This window comes from Prionailurus bengalensis, chromosome B3 (assembly GCF_016509475.1).
Source record: "Prionailurus bengalensis isolate Pbe53 chromosome B3, Fcat_Pben_1.1_paternal_pri, whole genome shotgun sequence".
In the NCBI taxonomy this organism is placed as follows: Eukaryota; Metazoa; Chordata; class Mammalia; order Carnivora; family Felidae; genus Prionailurus; species Prionailurus bengalensis.
Genome location: NC_057355.1, coordinates 30,175,805 through 30,197,682, shown reverse-complemented (window position 1 = coordinate 30,197,682; position 21,878 = coordinate 30,175,805). Strand labels below are relative to the sequence as shown.

At 47.3% G+C, this 21,878-nt stretch overlaps 1 protein-coding gene across 2 annotated transcripts in view; it reads left to right on the top strand.

Annotated features, from left to right (window-relative positions):
• Positions 1 to 10,486, top strand: part of PEAK1 (pseudopodium enriched atypical kinase 1) — a 313,862-nt gene extending 303,376 nt beyond the window's left edge. For both annotated transcript variants that reach the window (XM_043554944.1, XM_043554943.1), the window contains exon 8: positions 3,658 to 10,486. In XM_043554944.1, coding sequence (XP_043410879.1) covers positions 3,658 to 4,821 — 1,164 coding nt within the window. In that variant the 3' untranslated portion in view covers positions 4,822 to 10,486. The remainder of the gene's footprint in view (positions 1 to 3,657) is intronic.
• The last annotated feature ends 11,392 nt before the right edge of the window (positions 10,487 to 21,878 follow it).

The following is a 21,878-nucleotide window of genomic DNA, read 5'->3' as shown; positions in this document are numbered from 1 at the left end:
GAGAGTGGCAGTCACAATGAGAATATCTTCTCTGCTTCTAATGCCAAACCACAGAGTGGCAGGTGTTTTTCAGTGCAGCTTAGCATAGTAAAACCTACAGATTGACCAAACACTTCTGAGAGAGAAGAGAGCCTTATATTGGCCTGTCTTGGGCCAGAACATACTGCCAGTTTGATTTGCTTGTCAGGGCTGACCCTGGCCTGGAGGTCCTGGACATTAGTTCTTCCTCTCTGCCTGTCCTCTACCAAACCTCAGAGAGTCTCACTGCTGGGGCAGGTGGCTCTCAGGACTCAAAAAGAAAGATGCATTTTTCTGTTTTGCTCTCTCTGTTTGAAAAACATGAGGATTCTATAATATTACATCACTTTTAACATTTGCAGGTTTTAGTCATTATCAGTGTTACATTTGTGAAGCTTTGAGATTTATAGATCAACTCTATGGAATTAGTCTCCTTTAATCCTCACAGCTGCTCTGGTGAGGTAGGTTTCAGGATTTTTTTTTTTAATTTTATTTTTTATTTTTTTAAATTTACATCCAAATTAGTTAGCATACAGTGCAACAATGATTTCGGGAGTAGATTCCTTAGTGCCCCTTACCCATTTAGCCCATCCCCCCTCCCACAACCGCTCCAGTAACCCTCAGTTTGTTCTCCATATTTATGAGTCTCTTCTGTTTTGTCCCCCTCCCTGTTTTTGTATTCTTTTTGATTCCCTTCCCTTATGTTCATCTGTTTTGTCTCTTAAAGTCCTCATATGAGTAAAGTCATATGATTTTTGTCTTTCTCTGACTGACTAATTTCACTTAGCATAATAGCCTCCAGTTCCATCCACATAGTTGCAATGGCAAGATTTCATTCTTTTTGATGGCCAAGTAATACTCCATTGTATATATATACACCATATCTTCTTTGTCCATTCATCCATCGATGGACATTTGGGCTCTTTCCATACTTTGGCTATTGTTGATAGTGCTGCTATAAACATGGGGGTGCATGTATCCCTTCGAAACAGCACACCTGTATCCCTTGGATAAATGCCTAGTAGTGCAATTGCTGGGTCATAGGGTAGTTCTATTTTAGTTTCTTGAGGAACCTCCATACTATTTTCCAGAGTGGCTGCACCAGCTTGCATTCCCACAGGATTTTTTTTATATTGTCTCCTTTATTTAGGGAGACTGAAACCCAGAGACATGCCCATGGTCACACAGTTAGTGGCGGGAGTAAATCCCAGGCCTGCCAAGTTCATTGGTGAGTGCCCTTTCTATAACATGACTGCTAGCGTTTAACTACAGTCTCATTCAGCTAAACTCAGTGGTACATTGACTTTTCAAAGACCAAGGAGTTAGGAACTTTAAACTTTCATTCCAGCCAGTAATGTGATGTTGAGCAAATTATTAAAATTGGAAATGGGGTTAATGGTGTTGTGTGCTATATCCAACTCCTATACAACTAAATGATGACAAGTATAGGGTTTTTAAATACCTGCTGACACATAAATATGAAATACTGCCAACAGTACAGTATAGAAAGAATTCATGCCATGATTGATGAGTATACAGAATTATATATTATACTGTGTGTACTGAGACTTTGAGAACTTTCCAAAGATAATATTTTCTGAAAGATATGTTTGAACTTGAACTCTGCCTGGGGTTATCTCAGTTTCAAGACTAGATGATGTAGCTGGTAGAAGACTTGAAAAAACTTGTTTTCAGACCTCTTCCCCTCCCTCCCATCGAGAGAAAGAGAGAGAGAGAGAGAGACAGAGAGAGAGGGAGGGAGGGAGAGGGAGAGAAAGAGAGAAACTTAAAAAAAAAAAACCACTCATTATAATAAATATGTATAAACACAGTGAATGAGAAAGGGATGCTCCTCTCCCAAGGGTACTCCTTTACCTTTGGTCTGTTGTGGGTGGTTTTTTTTGTAAATGTTCACTTATTTTTAAGGAATGGGGGAGGGGCAGAGAAACAGGGAGACACAGAATCCGAAGTAGGCTCCAGGCTCTGAGTTGTCAGCACAGAGCCCAATGCAGAGCTCAAACCCATGGACCGCAAGACCATGACCTGAGCCTAAGTCGGACAGTTAACCAACTCTGCCACCCAGGTGCTGTTTTAGGGGTTTCGTGTTTTTCATTTCTTTTCTTTTTTTTTTCTTTCAGCTTTTTCATCATGATAAGTATACTCTTTAATCCTCATCACCTATTTCATACTTTTCTTAATATCTATTTGAATGGAAATCAGAGCATGCCGTTTCTCAGAACTGAGATTCATCAGCATCCTCCCGGGAAAATGTACATTTTTCTTTTTAAATAAAAATAGCTAGAAAATCCTTTTTAAAATTTGCTTCTTTTCTGTATTACTGCAGCAAACAGGCAGTGTGAACATTTCAGAGTGCCTGTTGCTGGGAGGCTTAGATACCTGTGAAATATGGCAGCATATCCCTGCTAAGGATAGAAAATGCACTTCTCAGTTAATAGGCTCAGGGAGAAGCTGTTCTGACCTGGATGTTATGATCTGTGAACTAGTGTTAGGGACCGAGTCTTCCATTGTCAGCTTCTCTGCACCCTATCATAAGCAGAGTCCATTTAGGGGTACTTTCATTTACTTTTTGCTTTTCTAACCCTGTAAGACTAGAAATAACAATAGTTGCTTTGGTATGTAGAACTTGTTGCCTAGTGTTTGTGATCAAAAAACTCTCCCATGATCCACAACCCCTTAATCAAATTCTTTCTTAAAGGCCTTATTACCTAAATATGGCCTTTCAATAAGGTCTAATGTTAAGGGAAAGCATGAAACTCAAAGTCCTGCCATTGAAATGTTGGTTTTGCTCTGACTAGGTCAGACCAATGATTCTCTCAAATCTTTATTTCTACCCTGCCAGTCATCCATGAGTGCCTGAATTGTGACCAGCACAATGACATTGATTGAAAATTAGGAAAACCCACACTTTATCTGGCCAATTGTGTGTTACTCTCCTGACCAGTGACAAAATAAGGTATCCTGGCCCACTTTATTGAGCTATCATATAAGTCTCGGCTGTTAGCCTCTACGGAATGTAAGTGAAAAATTATTTTTGGTTGTTCTATTTTCTAGATGAGGTACAAGGTACAGTAGAAAAAGCAAACTTTGGTGTTAGATAGACTTAGGTTTGCAAACTGGTAGCTCTCTTTGTTGTTTTAATTTTTTTTTAATGTTTTTATTTATTTTTGAGACAATGCGAGAGACAGAGTGCAAACAGCGGAGGGGCAGACAGAGAATCTGAAGCAGGCTCCAGGCTCTGAGCTGTCAGCACAGAGCCTGACGCAGGGCTCAAACTCACCAACCGTGAGATCATGACCTGAGCTGAAGTCGGACACTTAACCGACTGAGCCACTCAGGCGCCCCTGTTGTTTTAAATTCTTAAACTCTCAGCCTACTTTGAAGAGTTAGTGTAAGGACTAGAGATAAGACACATAAAGTGCTCAGCATGTAGATTGCCATAAAAAATGGTTATTATTGCCATTATTACTGTCACTCAGCAAAGGACTACCAAGACCCTTTCTGAAGACTTCACTATAACACTGTTTCTAACCAGTCACCTTCCAATTAATCTTCCTTTACACATCTAAGCCTGGTTATGAAAGTGTGCATTTTATGTTGTTATTTGCTTTCTTCTTTCAGATCTGTAAGAGCAAAGCTAAAGAATCTCAGCAGTATTATCACAGCTTGGCTGTCCGGCAGAGTCTGGCTATCCATTTCAACATCCAACAGGACTGTGGGCATTTCCTTGCTGAAGTCCCTAATCGTCTGCTTCCCTGGGAGGATCCTGATGCCCCTGAAGAGGAAGAGGATGAAATGAAAGAGGCTGAAGAAGAGGTAAAAGGAGAAACTGATGGGAAAAGCCCAGAGCCCTGCTCTGAAACAGAGTCATCCCAGAAAGAAAGCCAGGGGGTCATTAGCAGGAAGCAGAGAAGCCACGTTGTGGTCATCACCAGGGAGGTTCCCTATCTCACCGTGGCTGATTTTGTGCGAGACTCTCTGGCCCAGCATGGGAAAAGCCCTGATTTATATGAGAGACAAGTGTGTCTGCTACTCTTACAGCTGTGCTCTGGCCTTGAGCACCTCAAACCCTACCATGTCACTCACTGCGATCTTCGTCTGGAGAACCTGCTGCTTGTCCACTACCAGCCAGGGAGAACCACCCAGGGCCTTGGGCCTACAGAGTCCAGCCCCACCTCGTCTTGCCCCACAAGGCTCATAGTGAGCAATTTCTCTCAGGCCAAGCAGAAGAGCCATCTGGTGGACCCTGAGATCCTCCGGGACCAGTCCCGCCTTGCTCCAGAGATCATAACAGCCACCCAGTATAAAAAGTGTGATGAGTTCCAGACAGGCATCCTCATCTATGAGATGCTGCACCTGCCCAACCCCTTTGATGAGAACCCAGAGCTGAAGGAGAAAGAATACACTCGAGCAGACCTGCCTCGCATCCCACTCCGCTCCCCCTATTCCCGGGGCCTACAGCAGCTGGCCAGCTGCCTCCTCAATCCCAACCCTTCTGAGCGGATCCTCATTTCAGACGCCAAAGGCATCCTCCAGTGTCTACTCTGGGGCCCCCGGGAGGATCTCTTCCAGACTTTCATGGCCTCTCCTAGCCCAGCGCAGAGGAGCGCCCTTCTCCAAAACTGGCTAGACATCAAGCGAACACTGCTGATGATCAAGTTTGCTGAGAAGTCCCTGGACAGGGAGGGTGGGGTCAGCCTTGAGGACTGGCTTTGTGCTCAGTATTTGGCCTTTGCCACTCCAGACTCCCTCGGCTGCATTGTGAAAACCCTGCAGCACCGCTAGTGTGTCCTGGTTGCTGCTTGTCTTTTGTGTTCACCTTCACGTCGCCCATGCACTTCCCCTTCCTAGTACTCACACAGAATTCAAGGAAAGAAGAGAGACCAACCTTCCATCCCTCTCCAGGAAAAATGAGTCTGCTCAGAAAGCTTACCCACAGTTCCAGATCCAGTCAGAAGCTGGGTCTGTCTTCACTGCGCAGAAATTCTATTGCACAGCCGTGCAGTCGCCTTCCATTGGAACACCTTTCACCCTAATTGTCCCCAAATGCAGGTAAAAAATGAAAACGTATATCCTTGAAGGGACAGCTCCTTTAGTATGAACTCATTGAGCTGTGTCCAGCTCCTCCATAATTCTGAAGACCACCTGTCTTTTTAACACCAAGTATTTATTCTCACTAGCAATAGACAGATTTGACCAGTCCTACTATCATCCACTAAGCTCTCACAACAGATTTTTTTTCTTCTTTAAAGTATCAATAACTGACTCTTACCAGGCAGAACTGCCATCCTTAGCATCAGCCCAGTCTTGTTTCTGGGGACTATAGCCTTTGTTCCAGCAGATAGTACAAAGACAAGGAGAGATTCCATCCCTTGGGTCATGGATGCATTTTCATTTGTTACAGGCAAGTGGGCGCACCACCTGGAGGATGGCCCTAGCGGTCCCCTCTGCTGCCACTGCCTGATTCTCCTTCACCTCTACTCTGTTCCCACTTGCCAATGAAGTTTGGGTTTATCAACCACTTGTGGCCCATTATAGAACTGACCCAAGGTGGTGTCTCCAATGCCTCTCCAGGGTGAGTTCAGTTCAGATCTTATAAATAGCTGGCAGGACACCGGGAGATGATTTTCCACATGTGCAGTTCCCTAGGGGCCACCAGGGGAATAGCTGAAAGTGCTGTCTTTGATTACTGTCAGAGCTGTCGGCGTGGACAGCCAGCACTGGCGGAACCCAGCTCCCGGTGTTCCCCTGAGCAGTAATTGTCCAGCTTGTTTCTAGCGGTGGCCAGTGTTAACTAGTCTACCAAATGCTGTGGACAGCAGCCGTGAATGAGACAGCTGTCAGTTGAGCTCTGAGATCTGCTTGGAGGGCACGGTGTGCTGGCGAGAGGCCGGAGAGGGGAGGAGGCCACTGATGAGACCGCTGGCCTCCTCCTCAGAACGCTGACCTTTGCTGAAGAGGCTGCCTCCCAGTTGCACTGCACGTTGCTCCTTGGGACTCTCCGAAATGGCTCTGGAGGATGGCTGGCAGCAATTTCAAATGCTGGGGTGGGTGCCTGTGAGCTGTGCACCATACATGGGCTCTGTGCTCCTCTCCTATGAATATATGTGCAATTTTTGTATGTATTGTTTTAACTGTATATTACAGTGTTTATGTGGCAACTTCACCTGAAGCAAGTTCTACAGAAATCCTCCCCTTCTTCCCTTGGCACATACCTGTTTGCGCTAAGAGATGAGTGTTCCTTCCGGGTAGTGGGGGTGGGAGGTGACATGTGTGTGCTTGTGTTCTTCAAAACTGTGAGTATCTGTTTACGTCAACCTTGAAATCCCAAGAGTCACTCAGACGGTGTAAGTGTGTGTACACGTGGGTGCACACACGTGTGCTGGAAGTAGAGGCCAGGCCTCTGAGGGGAACAACCTGTGGCGGGGTTGATGGACACGTTCTCTGCATCTAGTCGGCGAGGGAGCTCTGGGACCCTCCTCTGCCAGCGCAGAGTTCCTTAAAAGCCAAGACTGATTGGGCAGTATTACTTAGATAGCACATTAGTGGCCTTTTGGAAGTTTCTAAACTTTTAACATTTTTAACAGCCTTTCATATGATTCACCTATATCAAAGAGGATCAAGAAAGGAGAAGAATGTATTTTATTGTGATCTTCTTTGGTTTTGTTTTGTTTTGTTTTAAGAAAACGGGACACGTGAGGCTCCAAAGGGAGGATGTCCCTGTCCTCCTGGCCAGCAGTACAGGACTCCCAAGGAAAAGGACTCACTGGCCCACAGGGTCTGGCCTCCTCTAGCCAGAGAGCAGGGCTCTGCCCCGAGGAATGGCCACAGAGGGGGCATGCCGCTGCAGGCCAGCAGTCCTCTCTGTCTCAGTGTCCTGTGGCCTGGCTGTGCCTTGCCTGGCAGACTGTGTTTAGTTCACCGTAGCATAGCCCATGTGCACATAACTCCTTGCCTAATTAATACACTGAAGTAGCAGCACACAGACCACTGGCCATGTCGGCCAGCACATTCCCCCAGCAGTCCTCCCTCCCCTCCCCCAGACGGTTTGCAGATTGAGACACTTTCTCAATGTCATTCTTGTGGTGCCTTGCCCATGTAAATTTGAATGTTGACTATTTAATGAGGTTTCATATTTAATGAAGAATGTTCCCTAGTCCCTCTATTTGCTTATTGGCTCTCTAGATATCCTCTTTCGTTTCTCTTCTTTTTTATTTTATTTTATTTTTTTTCTGTTTGACTTGGATCCAGTCTTCTTCATTTTAACCCTATGGTATTATAGGCATGGACACTCCCCACTACCGTCATCTTTCAACACTGGTAAACTGAGCACCTCCTTCACATCAGATTTGTTTAGTACTGTTTTTATATTCAAATTTGTGAAGGCCAAAAGATGAATGCCAACTAGTCAGAGAAGGGCCTCAGGCTTCCCAGAGGCAGGTGGCTAGATTAATTTTTCTCTGAGTGGTGGCTGAGGAATGTGAGGGAGAGGGAAAGGGGTGTTAGTTAGAGCAGAACAGACAAGATAACTGTATTTCTAGACAAGAAGTTCTCCATCAGATGGTCCTTGGAATATTTTTCCAGAATAATGAAATTCAGTCAATCTAATATCATCACAAGTAGTTTTTTACAGTCCCATTTTAATTATAGTAGAATCTTTGAATTCATTAATCAACTGGCAAGAAATCCTACCTTCAGACATCTGTATATACATGAGTTTTGCTTTATGACTAGTATTAGCACTTTATGTTTTCTCGAGTAACATCCAGTTATTGTCTTCAATATTAATTGGAATTTTTTTCTATTCTGTTGAAGTCTGTGCTACAGATTCTTCCATTTATATTGAGAGTTTGAACAATTAAGCCATCATTGGGACTTTACCTTAAGCCGCATGAGCAAGAACAATTTCTCTGACACATTTTGGTGCTAGAGAAACAGGGAAATGGGGGGAGTAGCAAAGACCAAGACTGAATGTATAGCAGAGTGCCTTGTTAGAGTGACAACCTAGTCTTGGAAAAAAGAGAATCCCATGTCCTGCGGAGAGGACTAGGACTACGTGACTTCTCCCACGCCGGCCTGAGGAAGAGCCCCTTTGATAAATGTACACCGACGTGATGCTCAGAAGCTAATTTGTGGAGAATAACTGCAGGATGGGACAAAGAGCAGTTGCAGCCTATGGAGTCAACGAAAGAATCCCTAGACGAAGTTAGAATTGGAGGCCAGGACTATAGCAGTCGGCTCCAAGCTTTGCCCTCTGGAGATGAACTGGGTAAAGGTAGACAGGGCCCAAGCACCCATGCTACTGATGTTGGGGCCTAACATATGCTTGTTAGGATTTGAAGAGGCTGAGTAGCCTTCCATTGTCAGATTAAGTGGAGGCCAGTTTTGCTTCCAGACTCGGAAGAAGTTTGTTACCATGGGAAACTGTTAAGCCAAGAGATCTAAACCTCTAGAAATATTAATGATATTTCTGGAAGTAAAACTGTATTTTAAAGTTTCTAGCATTATAAGTTTTCATGAAGGATCTTTGGGGCCTACTACATAGTAGGGCATGGAAAGATTGCACTCAGCTTCCCAAATTTGAATTAAAAATACTTTGATGCTGGGAAGTAACCTGACCTGGTTTTGCTGGTAACCTGCAAATAATATTTTTCCCTAGATTATACGGACAGTGATCTGAAAAAAATACAGACCAGTCCCAGAAGTCAGGATGTACTTAGGATACTGCCCTATATTCCAAATGATTCTAGATGTATGAATAAAGTACAAACATACTTGAAGACAAAGGAGAGAGAAACTTGGCTCTCCAGGCCAACTCTGACATGTTTTTTATTTCCCTCGCTAGTTGATAAGGATTGAAAATTCTGGTCCAGCCTAATGAGTGAACAGGATGGCTGCCCACAAAACCAGGTTATTAGTTTTACCTCATTGAAGCTCATATTCTCAGAGGCCCAAAGTGCTGTGCCGAGACAAATCCAAGTGCTGCTCTTGCTGAAGTGTGCACTGAAGTCCAGCTGCCCGTGCTTACGGCAGTGCCCAAAGTCGGGGTTCCATGGACCAAAACTGATGCCACAAGGGAAGCCAGAGGAGCTACAGTGCAAGATCCTAGATAGAGATTATACCAAAGAAATCAAGCCTTTTTGTCCTGATGCTTGAGTTATGACAGATGCCAGAGAAGAAGAACTCACATACATTCCATGTCAAGGTATTTGGCTGATAAAATAATCCATCCTCCAAACAAAGCACCTATCTTTTTAAAATAAGTCCATTTTGTATATTAGGAAAAAAAGAAAAGATGATGGTGATGGTGAAAGTCTGGGACAGACAGTGATATTTCCCAGTAATTAAGGAGAAGGAGCCAGCCCCCGCTCTCCCTGTGATGTGACTGTGGCCGTTGCCCGGACTTCGGTTTGGGAACTTCATCATGTCCGTGTGATTCGGAAAGCTGAGCAATCGTTTCTAAGAGATGTGGTAGTTTCAACAGCTTTGTTTAAAGAGCTCCTGGGAGATTTCTTAACAAATTCTAGTAGTTTTTATAAACCTTCCTACAGAGGTGGTTACCACTCATCACCATCATTTAATATTTATAAGTGCCCAGAATGTACAAGGTGCTATACAGCTGTTACACATCCCCTCTCTGCAGCTGTTTGAAATTAGAGTAGGTTTTTGCATCAGCCACTGCTACAAGCTTCCCCACCTAAGTGGGCTACAGGGGCCTGCGTTCCGGACATCCCGTTACGTTTCCCACTCCAGAGAGCCTCTGGGCTCCTTCCAGCTTCTCACCTTCACCCATCCCACTCACCCTCATGCTTTTTTTTTAATCCAGAAAGTTTCAGGGAATCAAAAGAGGTTGGAAATTTTTTAACCTAGCAGAAGTACAGAGTCCTATATTTTGCTACAATTATTATCGTATTATGGAAAATCCACTTTGCCCGTATAGTGTGTGGAAAGTATCTGTGTGTCTGCACTCATGATAACTTGAATGTTGAACAGCCCTATGGCTTCAGGGTAGCATTTTTGAAAGATAAACCACACTGCTTCAGGAAATCTGCTCCAAGTACTACTTGGTTATCCGTTCCCTCACCAGTTTGAAAGTTATGCGTGAACATACTGGGTTGGGATTTTCTGTTGATATGCAGGGCATTTGGGCATGAGATCAGGGCAGAAGCAAGATGTCCTCCTTCTCAGCATTTGAATCATGGCAGTCTTCATTCCAGTCTCACCTTAGTTCCCCATGGCTCTGCCCACACTCTGTATTTGAAAATCTTGTTCTCTTGCTCTTTCCTGGAGCTTTAACCCTCTGCACATTTTAGAGTTGTATAAATCTACCAACGCAAGGTTCCCTCTGTCACCAGGTGGTGCCGCCCTTTGGTTTGCTGTGGTACTTTGCTGTGTTCTCTGTGGCATCATGTTACTGTGTAAATAAATTTGTTTTAATATACACTAAAAACCAGACAAGCGCTTGTTTTTCAGTAACTCTTCCATATTGATGTTCTGGGGAGGGTTTGGTTGTAGATGCCCTCTTGGAGCTTCATCCTCTGCTGACCTGGATGGTATGTCCTGTTCATTCCCTCTCTGACCTGAGAAAAGTAGGCCCAGAAGAGAAAGTGAAGACCATGGGCTTTCCCCAGAGCTCGCTGAAGTCTGCAGGTCGGCTGTGTGAGATTGCCCCCTGGTGGCCAGTCCTCATACAGCCTTCCTGGGCTTGTGCTACATTTTGAGGGGCTTGGTTACCGGACTCTGGCTGACCCTCTCAGTGAAGATCTCAGAGTTGTGCAGACAATAGGAGCCGAGGCAGGCCCTTGTACAGCATCAAGCATCATCTGCTACAGAATTCACATACCTTTTACCTGTACGTGAATGTACACATCCGCAGGGCTCTCACAAAGGCAGACAAGCTAATATGCCGACACTTCGGTAGCAGAGAGGCCACCTGGCTTGGGGGAGAAGAGTCAGCAGTTGGCAGTGGTAGCAACAGCTGCCATGTTATTAAGAGTAGAATGGATGGAAGTGCAAACATGTAGACTCTAAATTTAGACCAGATTTCAGAGCTCTAAACCCTGTACAGTGGACACTATCTGTAGCCCATTGTTTCTGCTCCTCTCCACTAGCGATCACTCTGGAATTTATAGGTACTATTGAAGGCATGTTGCAAAACAGTGGTTGCCAGACTCGAGTTTTGTGTTCTGAGGAGGCAACCCCACATTGGCGTGGCCTCGAAGTTCTCTCTATGTTGTCTGGGCCCAGAAGGAAGGGTTACAACAAAACTCAAGAGACAGTCCCCAGGGACACAGCTCTTCCTGCTGTGACTCTCAGCCTGCTTGCCGGGGAGGATCCTGGGGAGCTGCCCTTCCTAGCTGTGAGCACAGCATACCGGCTTCTTGGGGCAGGGGGAGGGAGAGGGCCAGAGAAAGAAGCAGGCAGTTGGGGCTGTGGGAGGTCACAGAGAGGGCATACCCCAGGCTTGTGTTCCTGTCTAATTCTCTGCTGGCACGAGTGGCCCACCTGAGACTCAGGGCTATGGGCCTGAATGGTGGGGCCAGTTCAAGGTTGCTGTAGCCAGACTCCAGGTGAGATGGAGCAAGGCCAGAGAAAATTGGACATTCTGTCCATCCACTGGGATCACTTTGTCCTTTGGTACAACTTGAGCACCTGGAGAGAAGTCCTGTTGCCCCTCCATCACTTTACCCAGCGTGGGACCCAGCCCTGGGAATATTCCATCAGTGGGTCCTCTGCAAGAGCAGCCTTGGATTCTGCGTTGTCCAGACACTTGAATAGAGTCTTTGGTTTCCATATGCCTGCAGACTGCTTTCAACGCAGATCCAGATTTCTTTCCTACCTGGGATTAACTGGTTCACGTTCCTCTCTGGGTGCCTGGGGCTGTGAGTATGCGCCCTCCGCTCCAGGAGCTCTTTGCCTGCTCTCCAAGGCCCAGCAAATTATGCTTAATTTTAAGTGAGCCTGTGCTATGCAAGGGAAGGAACTTCATTAGTGCCTTAGGAGCCCAGAACTGCAGTTGGCGGATCACAAGTTGCCATTAAGAGCGGCTCAAGGCAATTATAGCTGAAACTTAAAAATTGGATTTCACACAGTGGGGGCAGGAGAGAGTCGGTTGCCAAGATCCAGTTCTCCCAAATTTGCAGAGCTCTGAATGGAAACAGGCTACCTGGGCACAATCCCTGACTTCCTGGAGATCCCAGCTAACAGTACACGTACTATCTGGAAGGTGCATGGAAGCAACCAGAAGGCTGAGTGGTGTTGGTCACCAGTCTCGGCTTGAGAATCAGAGTGGGGCTGGGAAGGGTGCTGGACTGCTGGGGAATCTGCACTCTGGGGACCACAAGCCCAGGGGTAGAGGGGTTCCACGTGTCTGTCAAGAGGGCAGAACTCAGCTCTCTCACTTGAGCTGGAGTCCCAGAACCGGGGATCAGAAGTCAAGACAGTGAAAACTTCCAGACCTGCAGCTCATCTTCCACTCCCCCACCCCCCAGCACCTTTGCTCCCCACACCACAGCCGAGTGAGAGCATTAACAGTAGCAGTGGTCAATGCGCACTCCGTTCACTCCATCCTCACCACCACCCCATGAGATGGATCCATTCTGCCCATTTTCCACTCAACTAATCAGAGCCAGGATTTCAACCCAGATCTGTGCCACTTCTGGCCAGGCACTCTTTCCTCCATCCCATTCCTGCCACCTCTGTGTGGCCAGGACGCTGGGAGGACCGTAGGGGTTTAGGGGACAGCTTCCAGGGGGCAGTCGTAGAGACTTCTTTCGTTCACTAAGTACTGTGTGCTGGGGACCCAGTGGTGGGCAAAGCCAGCAGGAGCTCTGCCTCAGTTCTGATAGGCTGAAAGGACAGAGGGAGTGTCAGCTGGAAGGGGAGCAAGGGGCAAAGGCACCTGCTCGCTGCTGTGTGCCGGGGGGGGGGGGGGGCAGTTTGGAGGAATGAGGCCAAGGTCTGGAATGAATTGTTTTCCCTGGGCACCAGAGGCCCATCTGCTGGGCCACACATTTATCCTGCAGATAAAGCAAGCACCTCTGGAGGCCCACGATGGGCCCCAGGGATGCCATATAGCCCAGGACCAGGCAGGCCACCAGTGTTCCTCCCAGCACCACCCTGGGCTAGCTACAATCACTCCCTGCTTCCAGGAAGCCAGAGACCCGGTTTGAAGGGATCTTGAGTACATTTCTTAACCTCCATGAACTCCACTCATCTATAGAATGGGGCCTCATCTACCATCTCCTCCAGGACAGTTAGCTGGCAGGATGGATCAGTGCAAATGTTTTAGCCTGAGTTGTCAAAAAGTAGGGCACACCTGGGGCATTCAGAAGGAAGCTGGGGAAGGGAGAAAAGTGTTTCGTGGATCAGACAAAACTGATCATTGCCTGAGAAAGGCCTTAAAGGGATGGTGTTGGAGGGATGAGGCCCTGCTGACCCCATCTCAAGCATCTGCACCCCTGATTTTGCCCACTCTCTTGACCTCCAACCACCTTCAGGCCAATTCATCATGCCTTGCAGAGTGGATGAGGGTCCCAGCCTAAACACCTGGAAGCGGAGTCTTCTCCTCAGAATGCCTGTGTCCCAGTGGGACAGGCTCATGGGGTCTATCTGAATGAAGTGTCAAGGAACCTGCTGGAGGGCAAAGTCACCAGGCCCCAAAGGAAGGACGATGTTGAATGCACTAGAAAATGGAGTCAGTGCCTTCCAGGGTGAAGGACTCAGTCTTCTCTAGGAACCCAGCCGGGATGATTCCCATGAATCAGCTTAATTTTATATTCAAAACCATCCTGTGAGGTTCTAGAATTATTCCCACTTTACCAATGAGAAAAGGAGAAGTTTTGTTTGTCCCAAATGCCTAATGAGGGTCTAGGTCCCAAATGCCTAATGGGGGTCTAGCTGGCTCCTCCTCCCAGCTTCCCGGAGCTTGTGGCCTTCCTCCCTCACCCTCCAGCTGCCACCCCGCTGCCCAACCACAGAGCCCAGGTCCCACCACCTAGTCACTTTCATTTCTGTCCAGACCCATGCCAGCTTCCACCCCACCAGGCTGGCCTCCTCACCGCCCCATCAGACACGCTTCTGGAATTTCCATGCCCACATTGTTCCTGTCCTTCTCTGTTTCGCAGGGCCCCATCTGGCCAAGAGACTTTTGGGGTGACTCCAACCAGACATGTCCCCTCACCCATCTGAAATCTCCAGTTTGCTCCTCAGATTCGGCTCCTCCCTTCCTGTCAGCACTTGCGGGGGAGGCCTTGGCTTCCACTTCTCCACCTGCTCTCCTCATCTGGCTCCTCGGATTCCGACTCAGACCAGGAGGAGGGCAGGACAGAACTGCTCCTGGCTTCTCCTGAGCACAGGCCATGGACCGGGCTTCCCCACATTTAATCCTCACTACAGCCCTCTGACTCCCTTTCAACAGATGAAGACATTGAAACTTGGAGTAGATAAAGAACATGCCCAAGGCTGCACGGCCAGTAAGTGGTAGGGCTGACTCAAACCTAGCCTGGCTGACTCAAGCCAGTCTTCCTCCCCACTGCTTCCCAAGCCTTCATCTGGTGGCCTGTTAATGTGCCAATAGATAGGTCTGGGTGGTGCAGGCATTCAGTCCAACTGAGACAGACTAGGGCAGCCACAGAAGGCTTCCTGATGCAGACACAGTGGAGATGGGGAAGGGGGCAAATCCAGAGGGGCCTGCCAGGCTGAGCAGTCAGACCCCTGGATCCTTCTATAGACCAGCTGACCAGGAACAGAGCATCAGCTGAGGAGAGGGAAGCACAGGTCGCCTTCTGGAGCTTCCTGCTTGAGAAGCCCCAGAGCCCACTTGCCTCCTACCACTCATCCAGCTCCACAGGTGAGGAGGGGTGAAACTGTCAAACTAGTGAACCTTGGTTCCACCCACCCGAAGGCCCCTACCAGGGCGGGGGGGGGGGGCTCCCCGACTGTTTCTGAAATGAAAAACACAACCGAGTGACCACCAGCCACCAAAGGCAACTTTGGCACCTTTCTTTTCCTTTCTTTTTTTAATGCTTTTTTTAAAGATTGATTGATTGATTGATTGATTGATTTTGAGAGAGAGAGTGAGCAGGGAAGGGGCAGAAAGAGAGGAAGAGAGAGAGTCCTAAGCAAGCTCCATGCTGTCAGCACGGAGCCTGATTCGGGGCTCCATCTCATGAACTGTGAGATCATGACCTGAGCTGAAATCAAGAGCCAGACGCTTAATGGACTGAGGTACCCAGGCACCCCTTTTTCCTTTCATTTTAGGGGATGAAGGAGGGTTTAATAATCTGCCTTCCATTCATCCACCCCCTTCATGTCCCCCCATCATGGTAATCAAGATTGTAAAATATTCAGTCCCCCACTCCACGCTAGCACAGATATATGCAAACATACACACACATTTACCTGCAGGATATGCACAATACTGTCAGTTGCTTTTCTCATTTAACTTGAGGGCTGACCCCAATAGACATGATGGTCATAACGCTGCTTAAAAGGTAGCTTCTCTCACTAAAAATAATAGTAATATATAACGTACATATTTGCAAATTTATGATTCTTATTACTTCTACTTCTCTGGGCATTTGGTCACATACTTGTAGGGATGGCTAAACAATGAAATATGAGAAACTACAAAACTCCCCTGAAAGCTACAGAAGGAGATCATAGAGCAATGATGAGCCATTATGTTGGTTAGAAAGATCATGTTGTCTCCTCAGATATTTTTAATGAAATGTAAGTTAAAAAATTTCAGTGTCGGGGCGCCTGGGTGGCGCAGTCGGTTAAGCGTCCGACCTCAGCCAGGTCACGATCTCGCGGTCCGTGAGTTCGAGCCCCGCGTCGGGCTCTGGGCTGATGGCTCAGAGCCTGGAGCCTGTTTCCAACTCTGTGTCTCCCTCTCTCTCTGCCCCTCCCCCATTCATGCTCTGTCTCTCTCTGTCCCAAAAATAAATAAACGTTGAAAAAAAAAATTTTTTTTTAAATGTTTAAAAAATCTCAGTGTTTTTTTTTATTTTACAAGTATTTCTCAGAATCACTTGGAAAAAAATTAATAGGTGAAAGAAATCCAGAAACTTGATATCAAGAGGCTATTTAAGCAGATGAAAAAGCTATGATCTATAAAACAGTGTAATACAGGTATAAGAAAAAAAATAGGTCTTTGTAACAAATCACATAACCAAAAACAAAACTTAGTACCTATAAAAATGTAACAGAGGATAAGTAAGACATCACTACATGGAAAGGAAAGAAGGTCTTATCCAATAAAATGTTCTGGTACATTGGTTAGCTATTTGGAAAATAATCTGCATGCTGTAAACCAAAATAAATCCAAACAGATCACACAAAGAGCTATGTGCACAAAGGAAAGAAGAAAGAAAAGAAAGCCTAAGAACTATAAAGAATTCTAAGTCAATATCTGTTTTATCTCTTTTTGATAAAGGACTTTCTAAAAGAAAGCATGGAAAGAAGGCATCTGAAAGGGGAAGATCAATAAGCTTGATTACATACAGCTGGTAAACCATCATCCACTGAAAACATGAGAAGCAAGATAGAAAAGTAAATTGAAAACTATTTAAATAAATATAATGGACATAGGGTCAAAATCCCTAGTTATGAAGAACTTATGTAAATCATTATTAAGTACATAAAATGCCAACAGAAAGTTGAGAATAGACAAGTCAAAGAAGAATCTAAATGTTTGAATTTTCAAGAAATGAAAAGCTAAGGTGGCATACCTAAAAACCATTTTAATAGCTTTTTCTAATGATAAAAGTAATGTATGTTCATGTTAGAAAATCTGGCAAATAAAATTGACCCACTAGATCACCATCCAGAAATGACCACCACTAACACATTTGTGTCCTGCAAGTGGGGTTTCCTCTGCCTTTTTTTTTTTTTAATTAGGATTGTACTGTTGGCATCACATTTTCTGCCCATCAAATTAGCAAAGGTCTTTTTAAAGCATATTGTCAGAATAGGGTTCTGACCATGTAGATGCAATTGAGTTGGAAAGGGGCTTAAATCATCTGTCCTTTGAGGCCACGGCTGAGCCCAGGTGTCAGGCAAAGTGTGACCCAAGTAGACAGGGAGGGTGTAAGGATTTCAGTTGCCAAGGTCACAGCACTGGAGTCACCAGGGAATTTTCCAACAGGATAGACTCTGGGGCCCCACCCAAGTCCTGTGAATCAGAGGATCCCTCTCCCAGGGTCCCCCAATTATTCTGAGCTTGTCAGCGGCCTCTCTGCCCCAAGTCTGGCTGCCTAGGTTTGGATCCAGGGTCTATCCCTAACTAGTGGTACTAGTGTACTCGGGCATTCCCTGAGCCTTGGTTTCCGTGGAGACTCCCACCTTGCAAGGGTCATCATGAAGATGTAGGACATAGCCCAGCAAATCTGTTTAGCCCATTGCCAGGCCATAGTACGTACGCAAATATTGTTAGTTCAAAAGGACAAACTCCAAATCAGTATTTGCTTCTGTTTTTATAACAAAGGGCTCATCAAGGGATTTTTGCTGAACAAAGACACTGTGAATTCAAATCTGTGCCTCGTGAGAATCAGGAAAATATTTGCAGCTTTTAAATGGCAATTTCCCCAGCTTTCCAAATATCTCCTGGCTAAATTTCAGAAAGCCCTGCTAACAGTCCTTTCTTTGAACACCTTCTACCTGTCCAAGGTGACACAGCACATCAGAGGCAGTAATGGGCCCTGGCCCCTGAATCCACGGGTGTCCCTCCATTCCCTCTCCAGTCTTGATCCTTTAATGCACAGGGATGAGCTGGGGGGGGGGGGGGGCGGGGGAGGGGGGGAGGGAAGGGGGGCTGTAGTAGGCAGGGGGATGAGGATGAAGGCAGCTGTAGGCCGTCCCTCAGGTGTAGGCCTGCTTGCTCATTAGGGAGTCACTGTGTCTAGAAGCATGGCCTCCCTCCCTCACCCTTCCTCAGAGTCGGCTGTCCAGCAGCCCTCGCACACCGTGCCTTGGCATAATAAATACTACTTTCTTTTTGGGAAAGTCATTAAACTACTTTTGTGGAAACATTTTAATTGAATTAGACTGTTTTCTGATTGTAATAAATGTTAATTAATTGAGTGGGCTGGGTGTCCTTGGATCTAGCTGGCTTCTCTCAGTTTAATTAGGAGGAGAGTATGGACTTACTTCTTTTTGCCATGAATCTGTGGTTCAAATTCATCTTTTGTGCTAATAAAGTGATCAGGGAGTGCAGGGAGCAGATTATTTCTTCTATCTGAAATTTAATAGACTGCTTCACTCACAGAGCCAAGTGGCAGCCCCTGCTTGTCATCATCGGGGCGTGACCCAGTCCTCTCATCCGGGCTTAATGAGGTTTCTCCATTTGTCTTGGGGAAAAAAAGAAGTTTTAAGTTCTGCAAACATCCCTTTGTTTCCCAAGAATATGAGTCACCTAGTTCCAGGGGGGTGACATTGCTGATTCCCGTGGGCACATCTGACCAGAGAGATGTGTAGTCTGCCAAGTAGCTGAGTGCCTACAACCCCCCCCCCCCAAGCTTTCTGTCTACACCTGGAGAAGGCAGGCAGGCCCTGGGCAGTTACAGAAACTCAGAACAGCCAAGAGAGCCCGGCTGCTTCTTCATTATAGAGACGTGGAAACTGGAGCCTAGAGAGGGAAGAAGCATGTCCAGGACAGCGCAGCATTCTTCTGCGACAGTGACATCTACAGCCCAAGGAGTCTTCACTAGTAACAAATTCAGTTTGGTTCAAGCAACGCTGACATGAGCCAGATCCTGGGTTAGGCGAGAGGGCTAAGAGATGCACAATAGTGCAACTGTGATGGTTGTATAAACTGAGACAACAGAGCAGTCCACACAACATCAAAGGCAATGCGAGGGACCAGGCGTGTCGTCTCGGACTTGTGGGGAAGAAGGGCGGTCGGGAAGCCTTCAAGAGAAGGTGTGCCTGCACTGAGTTCTGGAGGATAAATAGGACTCTTCCAGGTGGACAAAGTGTGAGGAAGGGCATCCTGGACATAGGTAATAGCATGTGCAAAGCCAAGTTCATTCTGGTGAACATGAGAGCCGCAGGAAGCTCTCAGAGGGAGGACATATTCAGATTTGCCCTCTACGAAAGATCCTTCTGGCTGCTGCAGTGGAGGAGGGTCCAGAGGGGGAATCGAGGAGGAGGGACAGCCAGGGGAGAGAGGCTAGGAGATCCCCAGTTTGACTCACTGCCATGGAAATGCACGAGCAGGGCCAGATCCTAGAAATTCCCAGGAAGTAAAATCAAGAGCTCCTGGCTTGGGCAACTGCCCAGGAGGTCAGGTCTCCAGAGGACTGACACCCTCCCTTTTGGACAAGCTCCTCTGTAACTGACTGGTTTGTTCTTCCTCTGAATGGTGCTCTGCAGTGAGAAGACTTTACAGTCGCAACAACAGCTCCTGTTGTGCATCTTGGTTTAGCCAGATACCGTTCCCTGCGCTTTACCTGCATAATGCATTTCATCTGCAGAATGGCCCTGTGAGATGGGCCCTGTACCTACCCCCTTTTGCCAGTCAGGAAACCTGGGCATGGAGAGGGTCGACTTGCCAAAGGTCACTAAGCTTAGGAAGTGAATGAGCCAGGGCTCCTCTGACCTGTGCCAAAGAAACGTGTGCTCCACATTCACGTAAGTCTTAATTGACTCTCTACTCAAGAAACAGGCAGCAAGAATTTAGGTTTTCCTTTGAGAAATCAAAAGACCTTCCCAGAACCAAACAGCCTTCTCCAGGACCAGACCTTGGCATCTTGTTCCCTCCCCTATCTGTGCCCAGACGCTTCCTGTTTGGTGGGAAGAAGTGGGGAGTGCAGGCTGGACTTCCTTCTCGAAGGTCCCACAGTACAGCAAGGAGGGCCTGGGCTCAAAAGCACGTACTCCTGGTGCGACCCTGGGCAAACCCCTCTCCTCTCTGAGGCTCAGCAACCAACCATATCTGCATCAGCCCCTCCCAACGCTACATGGGGTCTCCAGAGCCCTGGCACACAGGAGTTGGTGGTTGCTGTGATTATGGCCATCCCAGCTCTTCTCCCGGCTCTCTCCAGACTGAGGTGGTCTGAGGACACAAGACCACCCTTGGAAAAGGATCCTCACAGGGGCAGCCACTGACCCCAGAAACTGAGTCCCAGGCCTGCCACCCAGAAATCAAGCTCACTGTCAATGGAGCCTCTTTCTTTAGTAGATCCTTGCTCCTCAGAGAATCCTCGGGTAGTTGCGAGAGTCCCAGAAGCACACCCCTTCCCCATCCACATGCCAGCCCCGACTCTGCCTGTCAGGATTCTATTCACCCTTCAAAGCCTCAGTCTGCGCACTGCCTTTCCAATCCCACAGAGCACCTCCCTGACTGCTGTCTGTCTCCCTCTCCCCGTCTGCCCCTCGGCACTTGTCTGATGCTGGTGAGCTCCCAGGCCAGGCCTCTGCCTCTAAATTGCCCCCAAGGCCTGCCAGAGCCATCCTGGAGGAAGCTCCAGCTGAGGGATGGAGATGGGGTGGAATTTACCAGGATGAAGTTCTATCCCCCCCACCTTTCTTTCTTTCTTTCTCTCTCTCTCTCTCTCTCTCTCTCTCTCTCTCTCTCTCTGTCACACACACACACACACACACACAGAAGTGTGCCCATACACACGCATACAAGCACACATGCTGTCTGGCTCTCCTCCCCTTTTTGTGGCAATGCTAGCTTTCCCTCTAGTTGTGCCCAGGGTGGCTCTGGGCCTCTCCCCATTCCACCTTTCTCCTCACTGGGCCCCTGGTACATATTCCCACCCCACCCTTCCCTTTGGGACACGTCCTGACTATGGGGCAGGGGCTGGCAGTAGACAAGGTGCCACCACACACCACAGTAGTCCTGTCCTTAGGAAAATATGGGGAACATGGTTTGGGAGATGGTCACCTACCGGCCTCAGGAAACTCCTACAAAATCCAGCGAGAAAGCAAATCTGGATCCTTCCCACTGAGGCCAGGAAAGTGGGCCCTGAAAAGCAAGATTAAAAAGGTTTTCCCTCTCTCTCCACATTCACTAGAGAGCAAAGCAGCAGAGCCAACTTGTTCCCAATTGATGGGTTTCCTGTCAGCACCCCCCCCCTTCTCCTGTAGGATAGACCAGCTGTTGGTGCCAGATTAATGGCCACAATTAAAAGCAAAATGCCCTTGCTGTGGCCGACTGTCCTCCCACACCTGTGAGTCTGGAGGCTGAGCTTTAAGCCCTGGGAATGGAAGATTTGTAATGAAATCAGACAGGCCTCTTAACCGCTGATGGTATCAGGGCCCAGGGGAGATGCAGACTTATTTCCTAATCTCCTGCGGAGCATCTGTCAGCCCCACCACACAGCAATGTCATTCCTGTGTGCAGCAAGGACCTTTCATGGGGCAGATGGTCAACTGCCTGCCTGGCTACCCACCTGCCCACCTCTTCTGTCCCCTCCTCCAACCCCTTCCAAGCTCAGGCTGCACAGATATTCACAAGTATTCACACACACACCCATTCATAAATTGCCTGCTGGGATCCATTTGAATAGACAGAAAAAAGAGAAAAATAAGAAGGTCTCTTTAGCAGCAATGGAAAACAGCAAAGAATACCATTGACAACAGAGTAATCATTCTGAGAGATTTCTAGAAGCTGAGAGGCAAAGCTGAGAACCTACGACCCACCAGAGAACTCTGGGGACCAGTTTCCTCACCAGAGCCCAGGAGGCCCCCAACTCAGGGCGGCAGGACCGGGCAAAGTGGCTGGAGGATGCCTCAGAAGCTACATCCAGGCCACTCTTTGTCTTCAGGATTTACTGGATTATGACCACATGCTGAGTCAGTGAGGGGTCCAAGAGGCCTGCATAGCAGAGGGG